This window comes from Equus caballus, chromosome 25, assembly GCF_041296265.1.
Source record: "Equus caballus isolate H_3958 breed thoroughbred chromosome 25, TB-T2T, whole genome shotgun sequence".
Lineage (NCBI taxonomy): Eukaryota > Metazoa > Chordata > Mammalia > Perissodactyla > Equidae > Equus > Equus caballus.
Genome location: NC_091708.1, coordinates 28,865,974 through 28,891,832, shown reverse-complemented (window position 1 = coordinate 28,891,832; position 25,859 = coordinate 28,865,974). Strand labels below are relative to the sequence as shown.

Below are 25,859 nucleotides of genomic sequence, written 5' to 3'. Positions count from 1 at the left end.
ATCTGCACACTGCTCATCAGGCCATGCTGTGGTGGTGTCCCACATACAAAATAGAGGAAGACTGGCACAGATGTTAGCTCAGCGACAATCATCCTCACACACAAAAAAGGCCCTGATACACAGAAAGATAGTAACAAGACACTGGAGAAGGTCTGGCTTCCATGCTCTTAAGGAGGCCCTGATGAGAGGGTACTCTTGGTGGGCTGCCTATGGCGTACTATCTTCAGGAAATGGAGTCCAAGCTGCTACTCTTCTACCTGCTCAGAGTTTATCTGACAGTTGAGCGTGACCACACTCACCTGTGCTCAACTAGGCTTGCTCCCATCAGCTGCCTGGTGCCTGCTTGATCTGAGCACACGGGACCCTCTCAACCTTCCCTAGTATCAGAAAGGGAGCCAGATAATTACTGATTAATACCACAGGCTCCACAGTAAGAAAAGCTTGCCTTATTGCTGTGTGCCCTGGGAAAGCTATTTAAGCTACCTAAACCACACTTTCTGCATCTGCAAAATGGGTGTGATAATAACAGCGCTTACCTCATTGGATTATTTTGAGGATTTTATGAGACAAACCTATGAACTGCCTTGGCATATCATAGGCACTCAATAATTACTGCATGTATGCACTGACCAATATGGCAGCCACCAGCCATGTGTGGTTATATCAATTTAAACTAATTAAAATTACTTAAGACTAACCATTCAGTTGCTCAGTCTTACTAGCCATGTTTCAAGGGCTCAGTAGCCACATATGGATAATGGTTATCATACTGGACAGCACGGACACAGAACATGTCCATTTTTACAGAAAGTTCTATTAGATAGCACAGCACTAGACTCTTCACCCAGCTAGAGACCAAGCCTGAGGAAGAAGCACCCAGGAAGGAAGGATCCAGAAGCAGTGGACCCAGTATAGTCTCCACCCTCTTGCCTTGACAGCAGAGCCCTTGTGCATCTCTCTCCTCAGCCCTGAGAACCCGATTTCGTTCTGCATTTTGAATTTCATCCAGCTGCTTTTGTCACCTCATCTATCAGAGATCCTAAGGAAAACAAACATTTCAAAGCTCGTGGTCGCCTTGAATACGCTTTTGCGGGTGTAAGTTTGTTATCGTAGCTCAGTGAATTAGTTCTGCTGTTAATGGGTCACTGAGCTGAGGGGTTCCTTTAAAAAACAACAGTAAATCAATCACCCTTTAGATCTGTACAAAGGGGAACAAAAAAAGATTTAGTTTATGGGGGTCTGGTAGCTAGTGGCAGCTCCTAGGCTTCTAAGAGGCCGGCAAACTTCCAAACTCATGTTATTGTTTATTTTCCATGTGCATTGAGCTGGCCAAGGAAAGGTGCTACAGAAATGGAACGTAAGCAGGGCTGTGTGAGGGGACAGGGCACCGGATGTGGGATGTCAGCTTGGCTGGGAATGGGAGTCCAGTGGGAATCTGCTTTTGAGGAAATACCCAGCACTCTGGTCTTTTATAGAGACCTAAACCTAAAGACCCTTTATGGTGCCAAGGGTGGGTTGCCAACCCTTCAAGAGACCTCAGGTTTGAACTGTATGAATCTTAAACCGGAGAGGCCCTCAGAAGTCATCAGCCCAGATAGGAAAGCAGGAAGACCCAATGGGGATCATTGAGTTCATTGGGTTTCAGTAGGGAAATCCTCTCTTCAAACGCAATCTGAGGCAAAACCCCAAAAGAAATGAAAAACTGTTAGAAGGGGGCTTTCCTGGTTCAAGGGGAGGTAGAGGCCTAGAACTCCTCTCACAGAGCCACTTGGGGAAGCCCGCCAAGGCAGACCTGTGAGACAGAGTGCCAAACCCACCCAAATTGCTCAATATCCCACTCAACCATCAGCTAGGCCTCTTTTGAAGAGTGTCACAAAAGTAAAAGAGAAAAAAAACAATACTTGGCATCATATGTGTGACCTGGGGCAAATGACTTTGGTGAACCTCGCTCGGCACTGTCATCTGTAAAACGGAGATAGTTCTTACTCCATAGATTTGTGTGAGAATTAAATGAGACGGTGTGTATTAAAGTCCTTTGTGAATAAAAAACTTTTACAGAAGTAGAGATATGGTTATTGACAAGAATCGATTTTATATACCTGTTCTAAGAGAATTTATTCATCTTCTTCCCTTACTGCCTCTCTCCCTCCATTCCTCTCCCCCTCCTTCTCTTTCTTCCTAACAAACATCTATTAAGTATCAGACCCTATGCTAGGTGCTGAGGATACAGGGATGTACAAGAGCCATTCTCTGCCTTCACAGAACTCACTTGTTTTAGTTGGGGAAAGAGACATCTAACTTGAATATTACAATAGAATTTGACACTGGGTTACCATGTGCAATTTTGTGGATCATGTCTTACCCCAGGACTGTTGGCTTAAGGGGCCAGTGGTGAGGGCTCTGACTGCGCTGAGGAAGGGGTATCTTGTTCTAATTTGCCAAACATGCTATAAGAGCTAGAAGTGGCCTTGAAATTTGCTAAAAGAAAGTACAGGTATCCTAGAAGCCAAAGAATGAGTCCTTAAAAAAGGGCGCTGATAGGATATACGCAGTTGGGAGAAAACCACACCCATCTCGTGTAATAATTTCATATTTGCAAAACCAAAAGCATACTCTTTTTTTGATAATAAAACATCAGAGTGTGAGAGTTTTGTGTTTTACAAAAAGATTCAACAACCATTTGCTTACAAATATACAGCTGCCAAATTAGGAGGAAGCATGGAGATCAAATCCAAATAGAAATTTTCTTGAGAAAAGTGAGCCCAGCAAGGACACATGGCAGACCCAAAGGTGTTAAGTAACCTAGTGGCAGAGTTAGGTCTTCTACTCAGGTTTCTTGACTTTCAGTCCTAGTCAACTTCCTAAAGTGTCATCCTGAGGAACTTTCAGATACAGCATCTTCCTCATACTCCTGAGCTGCTCATGGAAGGAATATTATCTCGATTGTTTGGGATGAGGAATTGTTGGGATGAAGAAGTCTTAGAGAATGTAAGCAGCTTGTTCAAGGCTACTCTGAGCCAGGAGTGGAGCCCACATCTGACATCCAGCCCCAAGCACGCTACAGAGTATATGGCCCTACCTGCGTAGCTCATGAAGTTGTTGAAAGGAGTGTTGAAGAAGCTATGAAAGCCACAGGTGTCATTCCCTGGTCCCGGGTCGCCGCAGAACTTGTGTTTCGGGGCTGGGTTGGTGTCACTGCAGAGGTCTCCGGTCTCAAAGGAGGGCTCTGTCTCCATGCAGGGGTCGCTGCAAGACTGGATTTCCGAGATACCTCGGAAGATGTGGTAGAGGCCCAAGCTGTGCCCGATCTCATGGATCATGGTGTGGGTGTGCCCGGGAATGCCGTAGAAAGATGGGTTCAAGACAATGCCACCTGCAAGGAGAAAACCAGAGCATTAAGCAAGCTGGGCATTGTGCTTCCTAGTGCAGGAATCCCCAAACCAATCAAGGGCAAATGGGGTGCTTCCCAAGGTAAACACAGGTTTCTCCACCCTATGACTCCACTACCCTGAAAGCTGTTATGACTTGTGCTATGAATCATCAGTGGAGTAGGAAGGAGTCTCGAAAGTCATTTTGTGCAATCCCCTCATTTTTCAGATGGAAACACTAAAGCTTAAAGAGGTGAGGCAACTTATCTAAGGTGACTTCAAACCACTTAACAGGAATGGCATGATTAGGATTCAAGGACTTCGATTTCTGGCCTGGTAAACATTTCTGCTGCAACCTCTTCCCTAGAAAGAAAGGCACACCCTGATTTACAAACATTCTAAGTGCTTTTGTTTAAAGGAAGCCCTCCTAGTCAGACACCTCGGTTCCAGGTTTCATTTTGCCTTCACCAACTCTGGGACATTGAACAAGTCCATTACTGTCTCTGAACCCCACTGCTTCACTTCTGTACTCAATGAGCATGAACATTCATGAAGGTCAGCACCACGTCGTGTCCACCATTATAACACTGATCCTAGTAGCCAATGTTTCTCGAGTGTTTATTAAGTATCCTCAGGCCTTGTGCTGAGTGCTTCACATGTACAATCACACTTCATCATTTCACAACCCCATGAGAGAGCCATGGATTCATGAAGAGGTGAAGTAACTGACCCATGATCAAGAATCAGTAAGTGTGAAGCTGGAATCTGAACCCAAGATCCTTGGGTTCTAAAGCCAAGGCTCATAATCTGAGTTCTACTGCTAATGTGTATCACAGGGCCCAGAATATGGCATCTCATTCAATGCATGTTGAATATTGGCTGAATGCTGACCCAACTAAAGAAGTTTCCTGAGATCTAACTAATGACATGTAAGCAGCCAGCATAGCGCTTGACATACAGTGAGAACCTTACTTACTAACTACTTGCCTCTCAGAGTGAGGCACCCAGAAGGTGATTAGAAACGCAGAATCTCAGGTCCCATCCCAGACATACAGAATCAGAGTCTGTATTTTGACAAGAGCCTCAGATGACTTGTCTGTATGTTCTAATTTGAGAAGTGGTGATCTGCTTCACACGTCTTCGAAGATCGAGGATTGCTTAGCTTGGGGAGATACATGGAAGAGATCTCAGTAGAACCAATGGACAGCATTTTTCCCTGTTCATTCTAGGCAGTGGAGAAATATGTAGAGGCTGGCAGAAAGAGATACTTAAATTTTAAAATCCAAGTGTGTTTAAGGGAGGGTTAAAATTCAGGTCTGAGCACCCTGCAAGTAGTAACTAAGTGCAGATCAGCGTCTTAACAAAAGAATGATGAGGAGGCAGGACCTTGCTGATTTGTACTGGCAAGCCTGAAGGAGGCGTGGGGGGAGTTTTATCTCAGATGGAACTGGCGGGAGGGCGAGCTTGCTCAGTCATGGGGCTCACGGAGTCTATTAATTCTGAACTGCTCAGAGCCTTCTAGCACAAAGATAAAGACGTATGAGAGGGTGTGTGGGGGTGTGTGTGCACGCGCACGTGTGTGTGAGAAGGGGCAGGCAAAGGCAGGGAGGAAGAGAAATTGAGACAGGAAATCTCTCTCAATTATTTTCTGTCAATCATAATATGAAACATAATCCCCTTCCCACCCAAGGCTTCTTCCAGAGATCATGGTGGAACAGCAGAAAAAAAAAGAAAGGGTAAAAAAGAATGGTTCTAATAAATTGGGTTGATTGGGGCACCTTGCAGAGGAATTGCTCACAATCACCATTTCTCAGGATGGGGAGGTGGCAGCCTGGATGTCAGCTGGAATTATCCTGACACTGGTTGCAGTCCTCCTTCTGCTTTGCCGTCCTCCTTCTGCTTTGCCTTGGCTGTGTGATCTTGGGAAAGTGACTTTACATCTCTGGTGAGCTCTAAAATAAACAGCTGTAATAACGCCAGTGGTTCTCTGTCTGTCCATGAGGTTTCAACACTGAAGTAATGCTGGGGGGGTGGGGGGTTGGCAGTGGGCAGGACCCCACAGGCATTTCCAGGGATCATGATAGGGTTGCAGACTTAATGTCCAGGCTGGCTCTATTTGTTTTACCTCATCCCCTCCCAATTCACCCCTCTTCACAGAGCGACAGCACAGGGCCCGAATCTTGTTTCATTGCTTCTCTTAAAAGGTGAAATAGCTTGAGCCTGACATCATCCTGAAATACTATAACATGCTATGGATTTATAGCCTTCCGTATTCCTGGTCCTGAGCCAGTCTCTGAAATTCGTGGAATTATCAGGAGCATTTTCCCCTAACTTTAGAAGCCTGCTCTTCAACCTTTCTAAGATTCTGATCAAGGCCCTTTTGGTTGCTTTTCCAAGAGGACAGAATTTCAGCACTGAGAAGGGTCCCTGGAGGCCGTCTAGTTTGACCTATTCATTTAAAATCTGAGGAAATTGAGACCTGGGGAAGGAAAGAGACTTGCCTAAGGCCATACTGCTAAGTGAAGTCGCAGCTGAGAAGGACCATGTATTCTGGCTCTAAGCCAGCATGATTTCTGTACATTACACTAGGCACGTGATGCAAGCTGATCACCTTCAAGCTTGCTTAAGTTGCACACTCTCTTTGTCCAACCCCTGTTTGTCTGTGTCTGTCTGCCCATCTATGTATCCATCATCTATCTCAGAATTTCTCAACCTCAGCACTACTGATGTTTTGGACTGGATAATTCTTTCTGGTGGACATTGAGGGGACTAGCAGCATTGCTGGCTTCTACCCACTAGATGCAGTAGCATTCCTCATTTGGAAAATCCAAAAATATCTCTAGACATTGCCAAATGTCTCCTAGAGGATAAAACCCCCCAGTTGAGAACCACTAGATAGTTGTCTTTTTATCTGTCTGTTTACACAACCACACACATGTGAACACACACCCACAAATTGGTCTCATTCTCTTAAAAGCAATTGGGAAATGACAGCAAACTGGAGGAAACTAACTTTAGAGTTTGATTCAGCACAACATCATTGTCTGAAGTTGCAGAGGCCCTCATCTCCAAGATATTGGAGGTTTAGAGCAGCTACTGCACTCCGGGTGTAGCACTGAGAGACCAGGCAGAATGAGGAAACATCCAGTAATGTCACTCTGCTGGGCTCTACCATTCTCAGATGGAGATGCCCATTGAATCATCACTATTCATTGGTGTAAATAATAGGAACATTCTATTGAGGGGAAAATGGTTAAGCAAATTGCAGTGCCCTCACTCAACGGAATATTACGTGGCCATTAAAAATCTCATCTTTCAAAAAACACAAATAACCCAGAGTGACACTTTTCTCTTGTAATATTAAGTGAAAAAAGTTGGATGGGAAGTAATTGTGAAGACTGCTATAACATGGAAAAATTTATATAGCACAATATAAAGTGAAAAAAGAACACAAAATTGCATCTATGCTATGATTCCAAGTATGTATAAGTTAAAAAAGACGTCTACATATAGACGTGTACTGGAAGAGAGCATGGAAAAATCAAAATTAAAGAACTACGATGTTTACTTACAGGGCCTGGTTCAGAAACCATTGTCATTTCTGAGTTTTGGTGATTGTTTTGTATAAACACGTGTCTTGTTTATGGATATGCATAATTTGAACGTAAGAAGAGTTCCTGGTGTTGTTTGTGGGTGGAACATGGAAGAACAAGGAGTTCTTACAAACTCACTTTCTCTTGCCCCTTTGGTGTCTTTCAAACCAACACGACTAGCTGTGCCAGCATGATGTGCTTACCAGGCTGAGAAGATATTTGCATAAACTAAGATGCAAGGGGTATCAGGAGAAAGCAATCAATGAACAGAGTTGGCAACTTGAATTTCAACCGTGACTCTGCCACTGACTTGTGTGTGACCTTGAATAAGCCCCATTCCCTCTCTGGATCTCAGTTTCCCCACTGGTAGAACAGGGTTAACAATATTGTGTTATTTTTGAGAGCATTGCTTGATAGTTGAAAGATAAGGAAAGCTAAAGAGTTTTGTAAAATTAAAAAATGATAAATAAAAGGGTTGTTCACTGTCACCACTACCACCGCCACCATCATAATCATGATCCACCTCATCATCATCGTCAGTATGAAATTTATTCCTGTTCTAATCCAGCTTCCTCCTGAAGAAGTTTCTAATTCTCACCTAAGTGCATTAGGGCCTCCTTGTCCCATGGCCAAGTTGCTACTCCCGCCAATTCCTCCTCCGAGGAGTTTGCAAAGAAGATATTGAGGTGTGTTGATCCATCCAGTCTAAGAATGTTCTTCAATTCATTAACATCCAAGTATGCTCTGTAATAGAAAAAGAACCTTGGCTGTCATCACCATCCAAAAAAGGTACTATTCAAATAACAGGTACTCCTCAATTAATTAAGAGCTACTCTGTGCCAGGCACTTGGCTAAGCACTTTATAAACATCACCTCATCGACTTCCCCCAAAATTATCATAAGGTAAGGGTGATGATCCCATTTTGAAGGTAAAAAAATTAAGTCCTTGTGAGTTTAAGAGACTTGATAAGATTGCTTGGCTTATAAATACCACAGTTCAGTTTAGAACCCATATTTATCTAAGATCAACATCTGCGCCCCTAAGGACTCTGCTGTATTGACTGATGACAGGGCCACATAAAGTAGATATAGACCAAGAACACAGATCATGAAAGAGACAACATGTATTCTAGTATTGGCTTCTTCCCTATTTCACTCATTCATTATGGACCTCGGACCATTTATTTGGCAAATACAGAGTGGCACTAAGAGGCTTGCTTTGCATCTCTATACCAACCTTGCAAGGAGGCCTTATTACTCTGTTTTCAAGATAAGCAACATGGGGCCCAGTGTGATTAAATAGGTTGCCCAAAGTTGCAGAACTGGGTTTCAAAGCCAATTCTGTCTAGCTTGAAACCTATGCTCTTTTCACCGGGGCATCACGCTGCCTCCCGTACATGATTCTGCATTCTGTAAGCCTCTATTCCTTTGTCTGTAAACTAGATTAGAAAGGGATATTGTATTTGGGGTGGCTGCTGTTGTAGAGTGACATATCTGGAAAGTGAATTAATTCCCCCTGCTACAAGCGTCAGCTCTTTAATACACGGAACAAACACATGTTGGAGAGAGAAATAAACGGTATTTGGAAAGAGACTGGCATATGTTAGGTGCTCAATAAATAAGAACTCTTCCATTGTAGAGTATGGCTCTGCCATCAGAAGAGAAATGGTAAAGCTTTGGATCAGCCACAGGTTTATTATTCAATGGATTATTTTCTAAATAGAGAGAGGCACCTTGCTCCCCTCTCCTGTTTCGTTCAGCCCCATTTTATGTCCACCATCATGTATCTTATCTGTGAGCCACTGATAATCATTTCTTGAGTAAAGTTGGAAGTGAATAAAAACATACATAAATAAGCAAGCAGGCAGCTTGAGGTAGTAGGTGAGACAAAGTCTAAGAATAATGATATTTAATGTTTGTTGGGTCCTTCTACACGGTCCTGGTTTACATAGATTATCTCCTCTAATCTTCTTAATAACACTGAGGTAGGTAGAATTATTATCCCCATTTTCCAGAGGAGGAAAAAGAGGCTTAAATAATCTTCATACCTTGCTGAAGTCACACAGTTAGTTGGAACTGTTTTCCTTTGTCCTAATGCTGTCTCTCCATGGGGAGTTGGCACAGTGCCTGGCCAGTAGAACACTAATGACGGTTCCCTTCTCTCTCACTCCCGAAGTCATAGAAGGGCCTCCCCATAAGTGAAAGAGTAAAGTCCAAGCTCCCCAGCATGCCCTCAAGACCCTGCCTCCCCATTTAGCATCATCTCTTTCTGTTCCCTCTCTTGAATTTCCCACTTTACGTTGGCAGCACTCACCATGATGTACTATCCTCACTGCCTTTACTCGTGCTGTTCCCTCTGTCCGGGACTCTGCTTCCCATTTTGTTTCTGATGAACAAACCCAAAGTCTGTTCTGGTACCATTCCTCCAGGAAGACTTGCCTGATTCCCACCTCACCTTCACCCCCTTGACCTTCTCTGTACTCATCCACCTCCTATTTGTATGTACTCTCACTTCATTCCAAATAATCACTTCACCTTCTATATCTATCACTGTTTGTGGCTCTCTGGAGGCAGGGAATGTGCATTATTTATCTCTGTTGACCCAGTTCTCAGCACAGAGCTTGACACGGGATGAGTATTCAGTAGATGCTGATGGAGTTGAATTTACATGGCGAAAGAGAAAAGTTAAAATATTTAGGTCCCAGTTTCAGTTTCAGCACTTCTTTCCTATGAGGACTCAGTTTCCTTATCAGTACTCTGGGTTTCAGAACAGCTGCCTGGTGCTTCACAGAGCACTTCTGTGGATCACAAACCTATACGTTTACTACGCTAGACTAGGATATGTCTGAAACCTAAAGAGCCCTCCTGGCCACCCATGTCATCAAGAGCCTATAACTGGTCACATGACCATAATTTTTCTGGCTTTTCAAAAACAGGTTAACATGAGTTGGAGATACAGGCAAGGCCAGGAGAGGTTACATCTATGTCTGGGTTGAACTGACTAATTCCAAGGACAGCTGCACAAGCTCAGATATTGACCTGAAATCTTGCTGCTGTGCCTTCTCTCTCCCGAGATCCCACCTTCAGCTTCCTAGATTGGAAGCCTCACAGGGAGTTTGAACTAGTGATCAGAAAAGGAAAAAGCCAGTATTTATTAAGCACTTTCTGTATGCCAGCCCCTGTGCTAGCTACACCTGTTTCCCATCTTTGTCCATTCTTTGAAGCCATGCAGCAGGGTGGGTGAGAAGGCTTGTTATCAATCCAGAGTCCTGGGTTTGAATCCAGCGCTTCCACTTGATGTTTGGGTCACCCTGGGCAATTTACTTGGCTTCCTGTGCCCCTGTTTCTATATACACAAAACAAGGATGACAATAATGTTAACCTCATAGAGTTGTTCAGAGGATTTGGGACATTACTAAAGGAAGTCTAAAGGGCTTGGAATAATCCGTGGCATGTAGAAAACCTCGATAAATGTTTAGCTGTTCCTATTATTTATCCCCATCTTACAGATGAAGGAACAGGGGTTCAGAGATCATATAAATAGTGACAAGGCCAAGTGCAAATCTAGACGTGTCCAGCTCTTCCCACAGCCTCACCCTCATTTCCAAGCTCACTCAGGGCCTCTGTGAAAAGGGAAACAATGCGTGGGAGGAGAATGAAAACACAGAGAAGCCGAGAATTTCTTGGATCAGCCCTTTCCACATTATTTATTATTTTCTAATTGATCTGTCCATTTCCATCAAGCCTTATCCCAGGCAGAGAACACAAATGTTATTAGAGAACATCACCTCTTTGCCCCATTGCTTTAGGCTGAGGAAGCTTCAGGAGAGGAAGAGACGGGTGGGGGGTAGGGGTGGGGGCAACACTTTAACTGGTTGTTTATTCAGTTGTAATTGCAGAAACCAATCTTTTCAGGGGGTGGTATTCATTCTGGCCCAAGGCAGAGATGTGGGATGTTGAAGCCTCTCTCGCTTGTTTGTATGTGGGGTTTTTTTTTTCACACTTTGAGAAGCCTTCATTTCCCAAAAGAGGCAGAACCACAGCAGCCATCCAGGCCCCTGGCCCACTGGCCCCTGTCCTCTCCCCCTCTTTTGGGGGGACCCACCCAAAGGCAAACAGCTCTCTGGCTAAAAGTTTTCCTTTTGCTGGCTGAGGTCTTCCCACCAATTGAGAGCCAAGCTGGTTACCTCTCAAATGTATCAGGGGAAAATCGTGCAGACAGGAGTCCATGTGGATATTACCTCCCTCCTCCCATCTCTTTAAAATAATGTTTATTCCCTCTGTCAATGGATGGATGAGAAAGCGCAGGAGGCCAACTTGAGCAGGACCATTAGAGTCTAGGAAATTGATGATGGGAGAAGGAAAAGGACTTGCTCAGGGCCACTTGGCTTTCCATTTTGCCACTTTGTGAAGGTTGGCCCTCTGTGTATATTCTAAATTGGTCAAATTTATTTTTAAAAAAATCATTACCCCAGGAAAATCGATCCAAATTCAAAACTCTATGTGTTTAATAAATTATGTGCCAGTACTGCTGTGAATTGGATGGACAGACCTATGTCCATGGACAAGTTACCTTACCTCTCTGAGTCTGTTAGCTCATGGGGATACCAGGTGGATTATGAGAGACAGGTCAGCACAGTCTTGGCCCACACTCTCCTCCGCATCCTGTTCCCCTATTTTCTCCTACTGGGAAAAACCTAAACTGGCAGTCTGCCTTTGGGAGGCTCTCCTAGTCTTGCCTTTTAGCATCTGATCCCCAGCTTTTCTTCAGCATTTCATCAACCAACCTTTTTCTTCCTCCTGCAGGCTCAACCACTCAAGTTCTCAGGGTTTCCTCATCCCAAGAACCTCTGGTTTTCCGCAATTATGCCCACTCCTTAAGCATGTCCATTAGTTTCTTTCCTCTGCCTCACAACCTTTCTTCCTGAATCTCAGACTTTTAAAATCTTATCCTCCCTTCTAAGCCCAGCATACATGTAATGTACTCCATCTATCCACTCCTGACCCTCCTCACCTCTAGAATGGGATGATCATGTCCATCTCTCATGGTTGTTGGGAGGCAACACAGAGAAAGTGCCTTGCACGTAGAGGCACTCATGATTAGTGTAGGCTATTTTTGTTGCATTAGTGTTATTACAATGATAATTATTAGCAACACTGAAATCATCTAGTGGAAAATGGTTTCTTCCTCCTCAGAACCCCCTACATTTGATTCTAGTATTTTCCACTCTGCTTTGTATTATTTCATTGTGTCAGCACCTGTCTTCTCCATCAGGCTATGAACTTCAAGCAAGTGGAGGCCAATCCTTTATCATCTCTGTGTTCCCTAAAACTTTCCTTCAAGAGAGAGCTACCACTGATTGGCAGCTATTGAGCACCTCTCTTAAACTGCATAACTTCAAAACAGGATGAAGAAGCCCAGGGCTCAGGGACGTGAAGCGACTTGCCTGAGATATCAAATCAGGGGCACAGAAGGGCCTGACAACAAGCCTTTATCCACTAGCCTGTGCGTGGCAGCACTTTTATACCAATTGGTAAAGTTGCTTTTTCCTAGCGGTAGACATAGTTCCTTGCAAGGGTGCATAGCTTGGAGAGTCAAGCATGAGATGGACTGCAGCCCCCATGTTCTCATTCAGCTGGACACCTCTGTGCAGGGCTTGCGTTGCCTAAATTTCTAGCCTATTCCCACTATCTTCTGCTGCCTGGTCTGCAGCTCAGAGTGCCCATCTGTTCAGTGAGCTTGTGAACTAGATCAGTCTTTTCGAAGTCACAGTCTATAGAAGGCTAAATTCACAAGAAGTAGAGGCATATTTACAGGAAAAGAGTTTCTGAGTCTAATGGTTTAGGACATGCTCTTTTAAACAAAGTTAAATACATATATTTTTTAATTGTAAGAGTTTTCAAAGCCTTTAATATGCAAAATAGTAGGGCAGATAGTGTACGAAGTGTTCCCAAACATATGTGAGCATAATCCTTTCCCCCCTCCCCAACCTCCACCTTTGCCAAAAACCAAATAACAACAGAACCAACACAACTGGTCTAAATGGGAAAGTCCCTCCTAACTTTGATACTCTCCCCAAGCTGTCTCTCAAAAGAGGTGTCTCAGTGTCTCCTTTCTTCCTGCACAGCCCATGCACCTGGATCCTACTGTGAAGGTTGCAGGTCCCTTGGAATGTCAGTTTCAGGGGGCCCAGCCCCAAAGTGCCAAGGCACCCAGACTTTGCCCCTCTGCCAGAACTGCATTTCAAAGGCATGAGAGCAGTCCTGGAGGGAGATCAAAGCTCTCTCAACTCAACTGTCATTAGAATATGTTCTTTACGCATCTCACTCGCTGGTGAGTGCCAACAACATATTTCCTAAATGCACTGGCCTGAGATGGTACAACTCTGTAATAATCTCAATGAGAGGGCTGTCAGGGCCTGTTTTATTGAAAGAGAAGCAAAAGGGAACTACATTCAAAATGCAGAACAACAACAAATCTCTTACATGAAATCATGGAAGGTTCTAGAAGCATAACACACTGGCTCTCACATTTTAAAGATGGGTAGTCTGAGGTATGGCTCACAGGGAGCCCAGATCAAGACTGACCAGTGTCTATTTCTATTTCCATTCAGAACAGACCAACTTCTCCCCTGCAGAAGTGGTAGCTGAGATCTTTGAGAAGCATCATGCCAAAGTTCTGCTCCTCGGGCTCTTGAGAGGTGTAGGCTGGTTATAGGGATGGTGCTGGTCATGGGCTGATGCCCTCAATTTGATGAGGGTTTGTCTGAGCTGAACCTGGCTTGGAGTAGGCTACTTCCCAGCTAGAAGCTGGTGACAGTTCTTTCTGGTTAAGCTAAAAGGCAGCACAGTGCCATAGAAAAAAAAACATACTTTTGTTTTTTCCTTGAGTGAAATTTATTTAAATATGACAGCATAACATTTAAATAGAGTACCTGAGACCCTTTACTCTACTTATAGTCCATGCAGAGGACTGTCTTATATAGGAAGACTCTGTTACTGTCATAATTAAATGTCCTTGGATAGAGTTCTAGATAGAATTGTTCTGGAGTGAAGTCTATTCTTCATTCAATAATATGAAAGTGGGGAATAAGTATATCAAAGTTTATTATACACATTTTTGTATTTACTATTTTCTTCTGGTATTACCACACCAAGAAATACCTAATTGTGGTAATCATTGGCCTTACTATTTTTTCAAAAAGCCACATCCTTCTTCCTTGTTTTTTGTGAGGAAGACCTGGGCTGAGCTAACATCTGTTGCCAATCTTCCTCTTTTTGCTTGAGGAAGACTGTCACTGAGCTAACATCTGTGGCAATCTTCCTCTATTTTATGTGGGATGCCACCACAGTGTGGCTTGATGAGCGGTGCTAGGTCCACATGCGGGATCTGAACGTGCGAACCCCATGCCAGTGAAGCAGAGCATGTAAACTTAACCACTATAACACTGGGCTGGCTCCGAAAAAAGCCACATCTTAAGAGAGAGACTCAATCTTTCTGGACCTCAATTGCCTTATCTGTAAAATGGGGATTATAAAATTCAACCTAGAAAGGGGAATATAAAACTTCAAGGAGGTGATAACATGAGAAAGTGCTGGAAGAGTGGCCAACTTATGAAAAGGCCCCAAGATGCACAATTCTCTTTCTGGATTGCTCACGAAACTAGAGGAAACTGGCCTTAGCTCCCCATGCCTGTTGTGTCTCCTTTCCATCAGCGAACTCTGCTTCCCATCACTGGACCAATGTGTTTATCTTCCTCATGGGTAGTTGCCCAGCTTCTACAACTCATAGAGCAAGTCCTGTAACATTGTCTGTTTCCAAATTCTGATTCCAGCCTGTCGTTCCCAAGGAGGATCTCAAGTCCGTGAACCACTACTCCACTTTCAAAACACACTAGACCATTTGAAAGTGATTATCAAATATAAAGATCAAAGCCACTCAAGGCAAGTCATTAAAGCAAGATAAACCTCAGAATGTTTATTGCATCCATATCCTTGTTCCAAATAACAAGCTTTCTCCAAGCTGTGACCAGTTCTAAAACCTGGATTTTCTACTTTTATCCCAAGGGCCCTAATGATCTGGACTTTATTCTCCTGTTTAGTTTCATTGTCAGAAATGCCTAAATCTGTCTCGCTTGTCTGTAAGAAGAGGCACAGAAAAAAAAAGTGCTTGATGAGTTTATTAAATTCTCAGAATCCTGAATGATTGGTTTCCAAAATAACAGCTTTTATATAGAAGCTTGACACACAATCTAAGAAAAATGTAACAGCATCAATCAAAGATCAATTGAAAAATTGGTCATTCTTTCATTCATTTATTGAATAAGTCATTCTTTCATTACCTCCCGTCTACTCTCCCCACCTCCCTCTGTCTGCCTGCCTTCATTCTTTCCTTCTTAACTTCTTTCCTCCCTGCATATAATACATTGTCTTTTCCTCTTTCATGCACCACCGTTTATTGAAATTCTATCATCTATTATACTTTAAGCTAGAAACTTGGCACCCAAATATGAAAGAGAAACACTTTTGATTATCAGAAAGTTAGCAGTTTTATGAAGCAAGTGAGACAAATTATCAGATGATCACAACATAATGAGATAATACTAATAAAGCCTACCATTTGGGTGAGTTTACTACACATTGGCACCATTGAAATTTTTTTTTTATATTATCTCTTTGAAGCTTTACAAAAACCTTATATGTTAAGTGTGAGTATCCCCAATTTACAGGTGAAGAAACTAGGGCTCTGTGAGGTGACACCACTCTTCCAAGATTATCCCCTCCCACTCATAAGTGTCAGAGGTGGGATATGGCCCCTAGTCTGTTGAACACTACAGACTATAACCTTAACCATGAGTCTCTTACCTTCTTTTATGATATGTGTTATGATAGAGGGGATGCTGAATGTGATGGAAGCACAGAGGAATGACATTTACCCAGCTGAAGGTCGGTAAGATATCATTGAGATTTTCACATGAAGAATAAACCTTGGTCAGATATTGGACCAGGTGTGGGAGACAGGGAAAATGGCAGAAGCTCCAGAAAGCCAAGAGGCCTGAAAGAGCATGAGAAGAGTGAGACACTGCAAGTCCTCTGGTATGGTTGCAAAGTTGGGAACATGGGAGCTATTTCACAAGATGCAGCTGGAAGCGTCAGCAATGGCCACATCAAGAAGGGTCTTGTATACTGGGTTATGGAGCTTGGACAGTGTCCTGAAAGCTGTAAGCAGACCCTGGCAGATTTTATGGAAGAGAATAAAATGATCTGGTTCATGTTTCCAAAGAGCTTTCCGGAAGAATGTGGAAGACAGTCTATAGGAGGGATGAAAGTGGAGCAGAAGGCATGGGCAGTGGCTTGTAGAAAAGGAGGCACATCTGAGAATATCCAAGAAAGGGAGGTATTTGTGCATGGGGAACAATTTGATGCTAAGCCGGGTGGGAGTGAGAGGAGATGAAATGATGGGTCCGGGTTTTAACTTGGTCTAACTGTAGTATTTCCCCTTTATGATTCTCAGATTCTATACATCAAAACACCTCTTAAAGCTGCCCTAAACTCTAGGCCCATCAAGAGAGCTGTCTCCCTGGGGTTGTGCCCCTTGCTGAGTCATGTGGAAGGTCAACCCTTAGGAAAACCTCTGGCCTACAGCTCTCTGTGGGATAGGATTATGATGAGACCAGGACATGGGTGCGATCAAGAATCCTGAGGATTTGGATGGGAGGAAATAAAGCGCTGATTCAAAGAGGCATCATGGATCAATGGAGAGGTCCTCAGACCTCTGGACCAATTTAAAAAACTGGAGTGAAAGTAGTGATTTTTAATTTTGACAAATAAAGCATTCAAAAGGTGAATGCCCCACTATCTATGATGTCTCTCATAAAATAAAATAAAGGATACTAGAGTAGTACTCCAAAGAAGAGAATAAAATAATCTCAGGATAAAGGACACTAATTTAAAATGAATATCTTTTACTAGGAACTACTCAGTTCTTTTTTTCTCATTTGCCTTTCTGAAAATAGTTTTTAGATACTGCTTGGGCAGAAGGCAAAGTGTCAGAACACCTGGAACCTGGCAAACTCAGCTACACTCACTTGGTGAACATGACTCCTCCTTCAGGACTAAGCCTAGAAGTGATTCTGACCTCTAATGAGTCGAGTACCCATCCTCTGTGTTCCCTCCGACCTTGGACTTCTTCATAACAGGACTCATCAAATTACCTACTTATCTACCCGCAGGAAAATCCATGAGGGCAGAATCACACCTATCCTGTGAAACGTTCATTATTGTACCCCCAGCACATAGCATTGTGCTTGCACACAGTAGACATGTACACACACACATGAATGAACAGTCCCTTCCCTAAGATCTTTCCCTGGGATTCTTCAATCTCTGCTTTGACGGCCCAGGAACCCAGTTTATTTGTTTTAAGGGAAGCCATTAAGCATGAAAAATACCCTGGTAAGGAAGGACAAGCAATAATTTGAAGCATGATGGTGTGTTCAAAAGCAGCAGAACAGTAATGTGACTATCTAAGGTCAAACCATTTCTTTTACAACAGAAGCATGTAGTTCCAGGGCACACAGCTATCTCTTCCCACCACCTCACTTTCTTCTTGGAGGATCAAAACCACGGTTGATAAATAATACAACTGACCATATTGAGCAGAATATACACAGCTCCCCGACAGCCCTGTGGTTTGTCTTACACTTGAAGCACAATTAAATAAAGACAAACCACCTCTATTTCATAAGTTTTAGCAGCCACAATGTTCTAGGTACAGGCAGTGTTTCAGGCGACTACCCAGTTTGGCTCTTTTAGCCATGCAAACCATATAACTGATGTGAAGATTGACTGAACAATATTATGTTTGGTTAGGATAGAGCAAGAATTACAACATCCTCACCAATATGTGTCAATATGGCAACATCTGGATTTTAGTTTGGACTGTGGCCACATACAAATCACCAATCCTTAGGCAAATAACAGGATTATCTAAAGTTAGAACTATACATTGGTTCTAGTAGATGTAGATCTTTTTGGATGACCTTGAACGAGTCTAGTGACTTCTCCAAATTTGGGTCTCTCCTGTGGTTAAAAAAAGAGATAGCTTTCAAAGGGTCATGTGACAATCAAAGAGTTCAAGTATGGAGAAATAACGCTGGAAAGCATGACACTGTATGTCAGGCTGTCAAAAGTAGAATTAAATTCAAATTGATTTTTGGAAAGAGGATGCCACATTCAGGGCCTGAGGGAAAATAAAATAGCACACATGCAGACTGCCCAAGGTGGGGTTCCATCATGAGGCTACTGCTGGGACTTGAGTAATGGAAGCAGGATTTTTTCAGCTTGTCATAGAGTATAATTGTTCCTTTTTTGCTAATCTGAACACATCATACTCAATTAAGATATAGGGGCTGATAAATATTTTGAAGGCACGGACTGTCTCTTATTTCCCTGGATGTCCCCAGTGTCAATGCATGGCACTATTTGTACCTTTTCAATATTAGGTACCCCTCCCTGCACCATTTGCAGACTGGCCAGCCCCCATAAGCCTGGAACCAGGATTACAACGTCTAATTTGAAAATGTCTGAACAAGAACAGATCTTAGAACTCTTCTACCCAACTCCTCCCATTGTACAGAGGAAGCATTTGAAGTAAGAGAAGTGACTTATTCTATGCTGCTAAGAAGTTACTGGAAATATCTAGTTATTTCCTTCCTCCTGCAAACCAGAGGCAAACTAGGTTTTTCTACCATTAATCCTCTTTGGAAAGAGCTCTCTGTCGTGTCTCTCTTCCACCCTCTGCAACATTTTGAGATACTCTGTACTTTTGTAGAGTTATAGTCACTATTTCCCTCTGGGGCATAAAAATAGTTCAGTTTTCAGAAGTCAAACTCAAGGCTAAGAGCTGCAAGTGGCTGTCGGAACTCAAAACAGGCTGGAATCACAAACATCAGAAGCTTGACACAGAGACAGTAATCACCTCACCCTCCGTCTTCCACTACCGGATGGCCAAAACACCCTAGAACATGGAAAAGGGAAAGAAAGAAAGAAACAGGGAAGGAAGGAGGAAGACAGAAAATACTCCTCCAAAAAAAACCCAGGGAAAGGGGAGCTGTTCCACTGATGCAAACAAACCCATGAGCAAAGCGCACTGCTGTTCACACACTAGGTTTGTGTTTCCAGGAAGTGAAAGTGGAGGTGCGGAGGTTCTCTCTCAGGAGGTGGAAAATTGGCAAGCTGTGAGTTTGAAGGTACAAGCTTAGCTATCATCAATTTAGGGAAATGTGTGTGAAAAACAAAATGTCCTGGAGTCTGTCCATTCGACTCTCCCTCACAGCCCCACCACTTTGTTTCCCAGACTGGAAGGGTGTCTGACCTAGCGCTGAGGCTGTCATGAGTGGTCAGTGTCACCAGTGGATGAAGAAAGGAAAATGAGAGTGCTGACTTGCCAAACCCCGGGTGGAAAAAACCCAACTGCCTCCCACTGAGGCCCTCGAAAGGGCACCAAGCGCTTCCAACTATCCAGGGAACTGGAGAAGGAAATACACATCTAGGAAAGAGCGGAGAGAGGGAGCACCTCAGATCCCACCATGTTGGGAGCCTCCCTGATGTATCCCTGAGAAAGGGTTCCAACTTTCACTTTAAACTCTGAAAGATAGAGTGTGCTGTGGCAGGGATCCCCAGCCAGGAGGGGCTTTACCCACCTCTTATACTGCTTAGTGAGGTCCTGGGCGTGTAAGGGGCACCCTCCTGGCTTCCAGCTCCTTCCCTCAGATGTGTGTGCATGAACTACTCAGTGAGCCCCATCCTGGGATCTCAGACATGCTTTGCTTTTTGTTGGAAACGCATATACTTAGTATGGCATAGTGCTCATCTCTTGGGAAAATGTATACATTAGCATTTAGTATGGGGAGGGCTTCCGGAGTAAAGAAAATCTTTTAAAAATGGAACGTGCAGGAGCTAAAATAAAAAGGTCCTTGGTAGTAAAGAGTGATTATGTCATCTCCAGCTCCCACTCCAGCCCGGAGGTTCTAGTGAGGGGGCTCAGAATCGAGAGGGGGCTGGGAATTAGGGGATATGTGTGTAAGAGGTCAGGAGATTTCCCAGAGACAGGAAAATCCCCCGCAAATCACCACTGTTATTTTGCATCCTCACTGAGTGCCAGGCGCTGTCCTTAAGGGTTGACCGTGTATTATTTCACTGAATCCTTTAAATCACCCAGTGCAGTTGACTGTGCTACTTTCATCCCCGATTTTACAGAGGAGGCAACTAAGTCTTCGATAAAGGAAGGGATTTGTTCAAGGTCACAAAAATGTTAAGTGGTTTAATTCAAATATACTCTGTCTCCAAAACTTGTGCTCTTATTTATTTGCTAGACTGTGCTGATCCTCCACGGTTGATCTCATGGGTCACCATTTTGAGCTCTTTATCAACCTCATCTTTAGGGGCCACGAACAGTTCTTCTCTTGCTCTCCATTCACACCTCTGTTCTGCTCTCAAAGATCAAAGTCACATGTGCACAAGGGTCACAGATGGGACCCGCGAGCAAAGGATGACTTTGCTCAGAAGAAATGCATGAGGAAAAGCCAGAATGAATCAGAGAAAATGGGACCATGTGGACAAGGCGCCTGAATATGTGTGTTTGCGTAACTACACTCAAGCAGGGTTGTGGGCTGGAGATGATCGAAAAATCTAAGAACTTCAACCAAATTGGCATGCCACCTGTTATGACCAATCCCAACACTGTCTGGGATTGCTCCTTGCGGAAATATGTCCTCTAATACAGTTAGACACTTGGGTCACTTTCAAAATAAACTAGTGTGCAAACTCAATGAGTTTGATAGAAGTGATATGGTCTTTATTTAAAAATACCAATTCTGTGGCCAGTCCTAAAAAAAAAGTTAATATTTTAAGAATGAAAGTAATCTGGGTAAATGCCCTCGGTGTGTGTACTGCAGTTTCATCCAGGCCTTCTTTATAATCCTGCAGGAAGGCAGTCTTGGTAAAACAATGCTGACAGGGAGGAGTCCATGAGTGCCCTCGAGAAGGCAGGAAACTTTTCCCAGCAAGGACAGTGTGCCACACGCTGGACCAGGTGTTTCACACAGATGACTCTGTTTCAGTTTCATGACATGCCACAGGATAAACTGTTCTCACCCAATTGTTACAAATGAGAAACCATCAACTTTTATTGAGAAATGGGCCAAGGACAGATGGCTAATGAAGAATGGAACCAAGATATAAACCCTTGTCAGTCTGCAACACCCATCATTCTTCCACTACAGCAGGCCTGACTCTGGTTATTGCTTTAATGAATATTAGTCACGTTAAATAAACTCTGATATTCTGATTATAAAATTCCAAGCAACTTCTTTTACATGATTACTGGAAAAGAATGAACAAAGTTACTGAAAAAATAACAATGTCCTCTTTCATCTGCATGCTGGTTAACTCTTCCCAGAACTCTTTCTGGGGTATTATTTTATGTGACCCTCAAGGCAATCGTGTGATCCAGGCAGTGAGATATTATTATTACATGACCCCTTTCGATAGATGTGGAAAGGGAGGCTCAGGAAGATTAAGAGATTGCCCAAGATTGCATAGCTAAGAAACTGCTGAACCAAGGATAGAATCTATTTCCCTTGAATTCTTTTTGCATTCTACATCAGTCTGATTCTTTGAGCTCTGCAACCTGAAGAGTAAATCGTGGCGTCATCTACCTGCATGAAGTCCCAGGGAGACTTGCTTCTTTCTTGTACCGCACCCACAGCTTCCCACCTCAATCTCTTTGCCCCCACCCACCTCTTTTCTACCATTACGAAGCCTGTCAATGTTGCAAGCCTGTTTGTAAAGGCTTTTTCACCAGAAAACTTTTCCTAATTTCTCCGAAACAGTGATCCTGCCTTTTCTCAGAGCTCACGTAAGCCTTATCGTCTGTGTGGTTCATTTGGAAAGTAATCATCTGCCTTCTTGCCGTCTCCTGAATGACTGTAACAAAATGTCATTACACCACAGCATACAAACACCTTCGGGACAGAGATTACATCTTAGATTCCTAGGGCATTCATCACAGTGCCTTGGATACTAAAGTGTCTTAACAAAATATGAGTGATGGGTAAGAATATGAGTATATATACTAAATAAAATTTTTCCAAGTTTTAAATTGCCAGCTTCTAAGATGCCAAGGCAATGTAGCAGGGGTTAAAATGCCTTGGGACTAGGAGATGAGACCCTGGATCTTGCTTTCAGCTTGGCCCCAGTCTCACTGTGAGGCCTGGGTCAGTGCTTGCCCCTCTTGGCTCAGTCTCCTGATCTACAGCAAGAGGGGCTGGACCCTCCACTGCTCCTTTCAGATCAGAGAGCCCCTGATTCCACGAAACTTTTCCAGATTTGGAGAGAACTTGGAGGAAGGAAGTATACGTTCCATGAGATCATCTCAGAAAAGAAGTGAGAGACCCCAATGAGTGAAGGCAAATCATTTAATGGCCTTGGTGAAGCAGGGGAAGAGACTGAGGAGGACTATAGATGCCAGCAGAGGGGTCAAGGAGGCTACTTCAAGGCTTATTGCAGCCCTTTCCAAAGACTTCCAGCAATGTCATCTTAGGTCCCAAAAAAACCAATATGGTCCTAGGGAAATGCTCTTGTTACATAAATAATAATAATAATAATAATAAAGAGAAGGCAAAGAAAATGGTTCCCTATGAGCTAGCAGTATGTAAGGGAAGTCTCTTTTTTTCTGTCTGCCTTATGCCATCTGAATAGATACTCGTGGACAAAGGTGAAGTTCACCTAATGGTGCCAGAGCTTGCAGTTTGGAGGGGTCCAAACAGGAACTTGGTGCACTTGTTGCAATATCCTCACGCAGTAGGGTGTATACAGCCCAAAGTGGCAACAGCCCCTGGATTTCCTGATACTGGGGATTTCTATTAATATCCAAGTTTTTCATTTTCTTTATAAAAAGGCATGTGAAGTGCATTCTACCTTGTTTGTAGACATCTCTAATGGCTGTAGAAGAAGTTCTGCCTATCTGGCTCATCTCCACCACTATAGAGAATCGCCAAGATTCATTGGAATGTCTTTTTCTATCTGGCCAGTCTGATAGGAAGCCTTTGACTGCTCACACAGACTGCTGCTCCTGGCTGACATGGGGGTCCTTTCACACCAGTGATTGCAATGGCATCTTCACTTGTCTGTCTTATCCATTAGATGGTGAGCTCCAAAAGGGCAGGGACGGCCTGGCACAGAGGGAGCATTCAGCAAATATTTATCGAGAGAAGAAAAGGAGAAAAAAAGGAAGGAAGGAAGAGATGGAGAGAGGAAAGGAAGAAGGAAGGGAGGGAGGGATACAGGAAAGAAGGAAGGAGGGAGGGAAGGAAGGAAAGAAAGAAAGAAGAAGGGAAAGAAATTAAGAAAGATAGAGAGACAAGGAGGAAGGATTTAGCCTGATATTGGAGTTTTCTGTGAGACAAACTGAATCCTTCTCTGCTTATGGTCTGGATCCCAGCCATACTGAACGACTCCTTATTCTCCAAGCCCTTCCACACCCCATTCCCCCAACTCCCCCTTGCTTATGCTGTACCCTCTGCACGGGCTGGCTTTCTCTGTGCTCTGGACATGTTCTGTCTGCTCACCCATATCCACTTCCAACCCCTCCCCACCCTGCTCTGTGCCCTCGGGAGGCTGGCCTCTTTGGGTTCCATCAACAGCTTCCTTTGCCTTGTGACTTCCAGTTTGGTTCCCCAATGGGAATCACTGGCAGGAGACTGGAAGGTGGAAGCCAATGTTAATGTAGAATTAACTCTCCCAGCTCCCTTCTGGCCAGGGGGCTGTTAGGTTGGCTACTCCTCTCTACTGAGAGTCACAGCTACTGTCAGGGAACACTCTCCACATAGCCACTCTCTCTGGGTTCCATAACCTCTCCCTCCTCCTGCCCCTATAGTCCAAGGATAGAAATAGCTCCCCACTGTTGCTGACTCTGGCTTTGTTGGGATACCTAAACCTTGCCCACACCATTTTGAATAGCCTTTCCTTCAAAAAAAGCCCCTCCTTCAACTCTCCTTAATTATTCTGTTTGAATGTGCCATCTGTTTCCTGGCAGGATCCTGACTGATGCAGGCTGCATCTCTACCTGTCAACGTGCTCCCCGTTCCTGGATGCCTACTCGAATCATGCCTCCACTAGCAGACTTGCCTCGTTTTCCCTAGTCAGACTAAATCTCTGCTTTTTAGGTCTCCTGCCCCACTATGTGCCTCTAATACCATAGGTCAGAGTTTCTTATGTTTGAATATGACTCTCCCACTAAAGCGGAAGCCCCTCAATGGTGAGGACCACGTCCCACTCATTGCAACATCCTCAGTGAAGAGCAGAGAGACCAGCAGGGGTAGACATATCCAATAAGTGCCTGTTAAAGAGGACAGATATAGTCACCACTTAGTTCCCTAAAATGACTTGGAATAAGATATTTGTAAAACCTTGGGCTGTGCAGTCTTAAGCCATCAAGGCTACCTCCTCCACCATTGCTATAATCCTCGCTATAGCCTAACTGTGCATGCCTCAGGTGATGGGGAGCTCACTCACCTGCAGAGAAGCACTCCCCTGGAAGGACCATTCTGCCTGGGGATGGCATAATCTGTTACTCAGCTCAAAGCTGCCTCGTGTAACTGCAACACTCTGGTCCCATCCACGGCTTAGAAACCACATAGAATACTTCTACTCTCTTTTCCACAGGACAGGCCTTCAGAGACTTGAAATGCATGTGTCATGGCCCTCTGGTCATGGCCTTGTGAGAATTTTATCATCCAGGCCAAACATTATCAAGTGGTTATATGATACAGCTCCCGGCCCCTCACTGTCTCAGTCCTCCTCTTTGCACACATCCTCAGTTAACTGTCCTTATCATGGCCTCTCAATAAAGAAAACTCACCACTAATGTAGCTCTAATAGTTTTGCAGTGGTTCATGGAAACCCAAGGCTGTTATCCAACTCTCTTCCAAACTCACTCAGTAAGCACTTCATAATCTCAAGCTCTTGGGAATAGTTGGGAAGAAGAGGAGAGCGAGGACAAAACGTGAAGGGGCAGGTATCTGTGGCCTCAAGGACGTCAGGACAGTGCTGGGAAGCTGTGCCACAGCAATTGACCAGGAGTCAGAAATTTAGAGCACCCTTAACCCCAATTTCACTACTAATTGATTGTGTGAGCTTTGGCCTCAGTTTCCCTCTATGGGGGATACGGAGTTTGGACCCAACGATCTCTGAAGATATTTCTAGATCTGACATTTGGTGCTATTATGACGTCTTCTGCAGCCATCTGCTAGGACTGGGTGCTCTCCCGTAACACATAAATTCCTGAGAACATGGACTAAAGGACTCAAGGACTATTAGATAAAGAATGAGTTTAAAAGTGTTAGAAGAATTGGTACTTCTCCGATGGAGTTTGCCAATCTGCCCAGCTGCATTACTGGTGGATCTTATTTTACTCCAGGGAACTGCTACATAAATTGTCAGAATGATGAATTTTAAACAGTGCTACTCCAAGTGGGCAGGGCATGAACTGTTTCTTACCAGTCTATGGTGCAATGAGTACAAGAATGGAAAGTAAGCATTTAGAAACTTTTAGAGAACTCTGACATCACTTCACCATTCCTGTGGAATTTTATTTTATATTAATTCATTTTGGCTGTATATTACAAAAGTATTGCTTTTCAACACATAGGAAAAAAAAATAAAACAAAACTGGTCCATTACCATAGATGGAGAAGTAATAAATTAAATATTGTCTTTATTGTCTTTACCCATTAAGAAAGAAAAAGAGACAGAGAGAGAAAAAGCACAGCCTGGATGAGAACTAAGTTCAGCTATTTATTAAAAATCACCCAGATAATGTCAATCTAATTTTCAC

At 43.6% G+C, this 25,859-nt stretch overlaps 1 protein-coding gene across 1 annotated transcript in view; it reads right to left on the bottom strand.

Annotated features, from left to right (window-relative positions):
- PAPPA (pappalysin 1) overlaps window positions 1–25,859 on the bottom strand; it is a 236,685-nt gene that overhangs the window by 175,927 nt on the left and 34,899 nt on the right. Inside the window, exons 3-4 of the mRNA XM_023628753.2 lie at window positions 7,560–7,705; window positions 3,080–3,373 (exon numbers count right to left, since the gene is read on the bottom strand). Of these exons, the coding sequence (XP_023484521.2) occupies window positions 3,080–3,373; window positions 7,560–7,705 (440 nt within the window). The remainder of the gene's footprint in view (window positions 1–3,079; window positions 3,374–7,559; window positions 7,706–25,859) is intronic.